The sequence below is a fragment of the Garra rufa genome, chromosome 15 (genome assembly GCF_049309525.1).
Source record: "Garra rufa chromosome 15, GarRuf1.0, whole genome shotgun sequence".
Classification (NCBI taxonomy): domain Eukaryota; kingdom Metazoa; phylum Chordata; class Actinopteri; order Cypriniformes; family Cyprinidae; genus Garra; species Garra rufa.
The window spans coordinates 24,805,968-24,813,399 of record NC_133375.1 but is presented as its reverse complement, the minus strand read 5'-3'; the positions used below and the strand labels follow the sequence as shown (position 1 = coordinate 24,813,399).

At 34.1% G+C, this 7,432-nt stretch overlaps 1 protein-coding gene across 2 annotated transcripts; it reads left to right on the top strand.

Annotated features, from left to right (window-relative positions):
• The first annotated feature begins 2,158 nt into the window (after positions 1-2,158).
• On the top strand, positions 2,159-7,071 carry sypl2b (synaptophysin-like 2b). 2 transcript variants are annotated; one of them, XM_073818585.1, is made up of 6 exons: positions 2,159-2,275; positions 2,517-2,591; positions 3,156-3,274; positions 3,357-3,561; positions 5,445-5,630; positions 5,844-7,071. In XM_073818585.1, the coding sequence occupies exons 2-6, from the start codon at positions 2,523-2,525 to the stop codon at positions 5,952-5,954; spliced, it is 690 nt and encodes a 229-aa protein (XP_073674686.1). In that variant the 5' UTR covers positions 2,159-2,275; positions 2,517-2,522; the 3' UTR covers positions 5,955-7,071. The 2 variants fall into 2 exon arrangements, with proteins under 2 accessions (XP_073674686.1, XP_073674685.1); XM_073818584.1 differs by lacking the exon at positions 2,159-2,275 and having other exon boundaries at positions 2,499-2,591.
• Positions 7,072-7,432: the final 361 nt, after the last annotated feature.

Below are 7,432 nucleotides of genomic sequence, written 5' to 3'. Positions count from 1 at the left end.
AAGTGCAAAAAAATGAGAAAATCACTATTAAACTTGTCCAAATGAAGTCCTTAGCAATGCATATTACTAAACAAAACTTAAGTTTTGATATATTTATGGTAGGACATTTACAAAATATCTTCTCAGAACATGATCTTTACTTACTACCCTAATGATTTTTGGCATACAAGAAAATTGATCATTTTGACCCATACAATGTATTGTTGGCTATTGCTACATATATCTGTGCTACTAATGACTGGTTTTGTGGTCCAGGGTCACATTTTATATTTTGTGCATGTGTACATGTGATTACGTCAGGCTCTGGCCTGGAATAGCCTAGCCCATGATCGCAAACCATGTGACAAAGAAAAAAGGCTTATTGTGACTCCCATCGGTTCCCTGTAAGTCATGCTTATTCAAGATCTGCACTGCTGGCCGAGAGCCACGTGCTTTCAATTCATACTCATCCTGTCTCTACTATTAGCAGATAACATTTTGCTATTTGCTTAAGAGGCGAAGCATGGACGTCATTGCTTCTGCAAGGAAGATTATAATTCTAAATGTCAGCCCAATGTAACTGCAGTAACTTTGCAGTGCACAATAAAATTCTGCATGGGTGGAACAACCTGTCATACAAGTAAAGATGGTGTGACCTGAATTCCTCAGTAGTGACTGTACTGTATAACGTCTGGGCACCTCCTATCCATTAAGAGCTAGGCAACTTTTCTAAGTTAAGTTGAAAACAAAACAAGCTTTTATTACCTCTAGTAGATCAAACACGAAACTCCCAATGACACACTGTTCTTTTTCACCATCAGTTGTTCATTTTAGGCCACCTAAGATCCTATGTATGTTAATGATATTCACTCAACATTGTGTTTACATTTAAAGGGATAGTTCCCCCAAAAATAAAAGTTCTGTAATCATATACTCTTACATATACCCTACAAATTTGTATGTGTTTCTTTCTTCTGTTGAACACCAACGATTTTGAAAAATGCTGGTAATTAAACTAAACAGCACTGAACATAAACAATGTCATTGAATCAAACTAAACTTGCATATTTAGCTTATTATTGCTGCTGAAAATTTATTGTCATGTTTTGGGCTGTACTAATCGGTAGGATCAGGAAAAAAAACATTGGAGTACCATAGACTGCTAAGAGTTATAAGAAATAAAGGAGCAGAGTGCAAAAACTGTCTGAGGAGCAAAAGTCATTTGTGGTTGGCCAAACTGAACCAGGATTTCCAATACAAGAATCTTGACAAGATTTGTGTTTGTTCTTATAAATTCCTGTCTGGTAGGTGAAATATTAGCCTAATATCTTTATTAATACTGTTTGTATGTATCTTTACCACCTATTAACTTTAGTTTGTCAAAATATTGCACCCTTTCCTGCTTACTAAGTCCTTCTCTATATGATTCAGCAGCTTTTACACATTTTTGTCTGTGGTTTAAACAGCATAAATTTGTAGAACAACATATTTAGTAGTACATTAACTGTATGCTATTGTTTACAACAGACTAGAGTATTGCCAATATGGCAGCGAATCCGGGTAACTGACTAAATCGTGAGGTAAATGCAAACCCTATAATATTTTTACATACTATGAAAGTCGATGGCTATGAATATTTGCTGATTTTCTTTTTGGGTGAACTATCCTTTTAATGTGTGGTATTATTTTAAAAACCAGTGTACAAATTTTCAAATATAGCAATGCTTAAAAATTTTGTTTAAATTTTTTCCTTCAAAATGTGCATTTGCTAAAGCAAGGAGAATGTATAAACACAGCACTGGGGACAGGGCAAAAATGCCAAAGGGCTCTCGTAATATGTAAGTCTGTAATAACTAATATTTCAAAAAGAGATGGTATCGGCTATTCGATGCAGAAGCTAATCAATGGGAATGAGTCGCCTCGTGTGACAACTACATCTAGATAAGAGCGTCATCTTGTGGTCAAATTACAGCAATGCTGAATGCTGTAAATCACGTTTAAGATGTATTTCTAATAATTTTATAATGACTAAACAAATCTGCCAACATTTATGCACAGTACAGTTTGTAGAATGAAAATATGTCCGCAAGCTAAGATGATAAAAACGACGATAAGATACAGGAAAAGATTGGTAACTGAAAACGCATTTTTTTCCTGCAGCTCGTCCATGCATCAGTTTGTCGGGGTGATGGTACCGCGTCACGAATCACGTGGTTAAACCCATGTCTAAAGCAGAAACAAGAAAAGGGAAAGGAACTTTGACAACTTTCTGAAATTTTTCTGGCGACTAGACAAGGTAATCTTTCTCAATCTCCCCCTTTCTTCAGTGCAACAAAGCTCTCAGCGCTTTCCGCTTTACAGACTTTAGTTCGCTTAAGCTAAATGCAGAATTTCGTTTAGATATGATAAAATAGGTGTGAAAAGAGTTTTTGAGAAAATGCTACAACAAAATGTTTCCGGATGTTGGTTATCGCACCCTTTTCCGACAGTTGTAACGGTTGTTTGAAGGGCCGCTATTGATGCTGTTTTATTTGCAGAACATAATGAGCGGGTTTCAGTTAGATCTCAGCCCTCTGAAAGAGCCCCTGGGATTCATACGTGTACTGGAATGGGTATGTGCTTTTCTGTTAATGTACTTATGATTTTGAACTATTCTGTGTGGGTACATAACACCTTATTATAAAAAACAACATATGACAACATTCCCTTAACTTAAGTTAACGCCGTTCTTTGAAGAAACACTTTAAATCTGTCATCCTTTTTTGTGGTGAAAATTTGTTCTTGATGCAAAGTTCATCTTTGTGGTTTACTGTAAGCTACTGAAGTTTCTGTAAACAATTTCTGTACTGACTTTGTTCAACACCTTTTGGTACTGCTTGCCATGCATTGTTCACCCTTATCAGTGCACAAATATGTATCATGCCTTTATCATTATCCTTATTTAACGTAAGCATCAGATATTACCATAATACAGCTTTTAAAGTGCATAAGTATTTCTTTTTTTGAAAAAAGATGGCATTAAAAAGAGGAAGCAGAAAGTATTGAGGCTGTGTGAGGCTTTTAATACTTATTCAGATTTAGCCTTTTAGGAAATTATTCACATTTCTTCATATGCTATTCATATAAACTTTTATTCATTAATTTCACCTTTTTGTGTTCACTAACTGTCTTTACAGATTTTTGCTATTTTTGCTTTTGCTACAACTGGGGGTTATTCTGGCTCTAGCAGTTTCATTGTCAAGTGTGAGCACAGTGTCAACAAAGAAATAAATGTGTCCTTCAGCTATCCTTTTAGGTAAACAAAATTATTAAAATGCATATATAACTCATTGGTTTTAATAAATATATTCTTCATCATTTTCTTCTTTGTTACAAAGGCTTAATACCCAGAGTTACAGCGTCCCAGACTGTGCAGATAACGGAACAACGTTTAAAACCAAACACCTGATTGGAGATTTTTCATCTTCGGCCGAGTTCTTTGTAGCTATTGGAGTTCTGGCTTTCCTGTACAGCACAGCTTCTCTTGTGCTGTATCTGGGTTACCAGCACATCTACCGTCAATCTCCTCGCGGCCCCAACATTGTGAGTGTGTATAGGTTCAAGTTTACACTGTGTCTATTTTAGGACTTCTGTGTGTGTTCTTAACCACTGCTGTGTCTGTGCATGCCTTTAAATTCATATTCAGTGGCTGACTGAGATGTTGTATGGGAAATGAATGCCAGTCACTGCATGTCCGATAAGTTAATTTATAGACTTCCTGGCTGTCATTAAATTAGCCTCTTTGATATCAGCATCACTTGGTTGCATGTGTATTGGAACTGTGTGGGGGTGTGAAGAATTCCACTTCTGTGTAAATGAAGAAACGGGGGTGGGTTTTTCTGACAACAGCTGCAACTGTCAAAACAAAGTGTCCTGAGAATAAAGGCATTTGAGTGTTAAATGTGACCCTGGACCACAAAACCAGTCTTAAGTCGCTGGGGTATATTTGTAGCAATAGCCAAAAATACATTGCATGGGTCAAAATTTTTGATTTTTCTTTTATGCCAAAAATCATTAAGAAATTAAGTAAAGTTCATGTTCCATGAAGATTTTTTGTAAAATTCCAACTGTAAACCTATCAAAATGTAATTTTTGATTTGTAATATGCATTGTTAAGAACCTAATTTGGACAACTTTAAAGGTGATTTTCTCAGTCTTTTTGAATTTTTTTGCATCCTCAGATTTCTGATTTCAAATAGATGTATCTCAGCCAAATATTGTCCTATCCTAACAAACCATACATCAATAGAAAGCTTATTTATTGAGCTTTCATATGATGTATAAATCTCAGTTTTGTCAAATTTAACCTTATGACTGGTTTTGTGGTCCAGGGTCACATATATAAAACACTGCTGCATAGATAACATTTATTACATAAAACATTTGTCAGTCTTTAGTGTGATAGGATCATTCAGAAATCATTCTAATATGCTGGTTTGGTCCTCAAGAAACATTTCTTATGGAAATCTTGTGGAAACCGTCGTACACTACCATTGAAACATTTGTAGTACTGAAGGTTTAAAAGAAGAAATTAATACTTTTATTTATCAAGGACACATTAAATTGATCAAAAGTTACTGTAAAGAAAGGAATTATGTTACAAAATATGTTTGTTTCCAAAAATAGGCTGAACTTAATAATCATTGAAAAATGGGATCACAGTTTATACATTAAATATTGTTTTTTAACATTGATAATGTTAAGAAATGTTTATTGAGCAGTAAATCGGCATATTAGAATTGTTTCTGAAAGATCATGTGACACTAGGACTGGAGTAATATATGAAAATATTAAAATTGTAATTGTATTAAAAAAGTTATTTTAAATTGTATTAAGTCGAGAGACTGCAGGTGAATAGGGTTAAAAAAATTAACTAATAGTTATCAGTTATCACCTTACTTACCCAGATGATTGATTACATTGATAATTGCAAACATTTTTTTGTATTACAAGTTTTCTAAAATGTTAGGTTTAAATATGCAAATGAGGCTTTATTTAATGAAATATGCACTAATTTGCATACATTTCTAGTACAAAAATCTGAACACTTTTCACACTGAGGACAACTGATTCAAATAATTATGGGGCCCGAAGGATTTTTCTAAAAAACAGCAGGAAGTTTAACTATTCAGGACAAACAAAGGACTATCACTAAACAAAAAAACACAGCTGTGGATCATAAAGGTAAAAACACAGTATTAGGAATCAAGAGAAATCAAACTTTTGAACAAGGTCATTTTTATAAATTCAACTATTATTTTCTCTTGTGGACTACATGTAAACATCTTTTATGTGAAATATCCTATTCAGGTCATTTATACTAAATAAACAATAACATGCATTTTGTATGATCCCTCTTATTTTGGTAAAAGGGGGATGTAAACTCTTGACCTCAACTGTATATTTACATGTGTTACTTTCTTTAGGATCTACTGTTAACTGGGATATTCACGTTTCTCTGGCTGGTGTGTTCATCTGCATGGGGAAAAGGCCTTACGGATGTGAAATATTCAACCGGACCAACTACTCTTGTGTTTCTAACTGAAGAGTGTAAAGAGAACCGTTGCACTCCTGGGCACATCCCCTTAATGGGCCGCCTCAATTCCTCAGTGGTAAGAGGACTATAATGTGTAGCAAAATACTAAATCCATGACAAAATACATGGATAATTTATTAGAATTTACTTGTTCATGATTTATTTATCTTATTGTCGCACATATTTTTACAGCCTTGTCTGTACATATGTAATTTGAATCAAATTTATTCAAAACAAATCAAATTAGGTTACTAATACAAATAAATCTGAATCTATGACTCTATTATAGATCTTTGGATTCCTCAACCTTATCCTGTGGGGAGGAAACTGCTGGTTCCTTTACAAGGAGACGCCATTACACAAACCAGCCAATCAGCAAGTGGGAACAGGACAGCCATAATTAAACAGCAGGTCAAATCCACATTCATCAAGCAAGTGTTGTTGCATTATTAAAGGGGTGCTACATAGCACCCAGTCGATTGATGTTATGAATCTACCTGACTTGACCTGTGTCACAAATCCACCAAAGGTCCCCGCCTATAGAGTATCTTCAATACATTCAAATATGGTCTAATTTAGATGTGCATTTTACACACTACAGCACAGCTGTATAATTAGGAAAGGTACAAGGACACCGCCAAAAAACCTGCTTGTACGAAATAAATTACATCATTAAAATGTTATATGTGACCCTGGACCACAAAACCAGTCATAAGGTTAAATTTTACATACTGAGATGTATACACATGAAAGCTCAATATATAAGCTTTCTATTGATATATGGTTTGTTAGGATAGGACAATATTTGGCCGAGATACATCTATTTGAAAATCTGGAATCTGAGGGTGCAAAAAAATCAAAATACTGAGAAAATCACCTTTAAAGTTGTCCAAATTAAGTTCTTAACAATGCATATTACTAATCAAAAATTACATTTTGATATATTTATAGTAGGAATTTTACAAAAAATCTTCATGGAACATGATCTTTACTTAATTTCCTAATGATTTTTGGCATAAAAGAAAAATCAATAATTTTGACCCATACCATGTATTTTTGGCTATTGCTACAAATATACCCCAGCAACTTAAGACTGGGTTTGTGGTCCAGGGTCACATATTTCATCTCTTTACTGTCACGGTGACCAACAAAATGTACAAAGGTTTTTGACTCCTGTTCACTGAATTAGAATATTTTGAAATTTGATTGATAACTTGAATTTGCTGTTTTGATGTTGTTCCCTTTTTCTAACAAATGAGGCTGTGCAGTACACAATGCTGTTGAGTTTTGCCAGTTTTGGCTTTATAAAATATCATCTCAGTTTACTTTTCCACTATGCTTTTTGTGGTTGAAATGTACTTTTATTAAATGAACTGTGTGCCCTAAAACTTAGTTAGCCTATATTTAAGAAATGTTTACATTATACCAGGCACGACTGTTTTTGTTTGTGTTTAATACGGTTGGAGACTTTCTTGAAATAAGAAAAAAAAAGAATAAATAAACAAGTTTTGTTTTTATTGTGCATCATATTGTTTCTTGGCCCACATATAGGCTACTTATAATTTCTAACTCTCAAATTATTTATTAAAATTAATTTCTAATTTTAGGCTACAAATTGCATAAAAGGCAAAGCACATTTCTTAGACAAATATCAGCTTGCGTTATTGTGAACATTAACTGCTGATGCTAGTGAGTTATTATTAATTAACTAAATATATATTCTTTTTGCTGTTTTTCTTTACTGAGGTTACAGATTGTGATGTAATATTACAGAAAATGGTGTATGCAGTTATATACTGCGGTAAAGCCAGCCGCGGTTCAGAAAAACACGGTCAAGCCAGCCGCGATTGATTTTAAATGTGCGCGCATATTACAGTC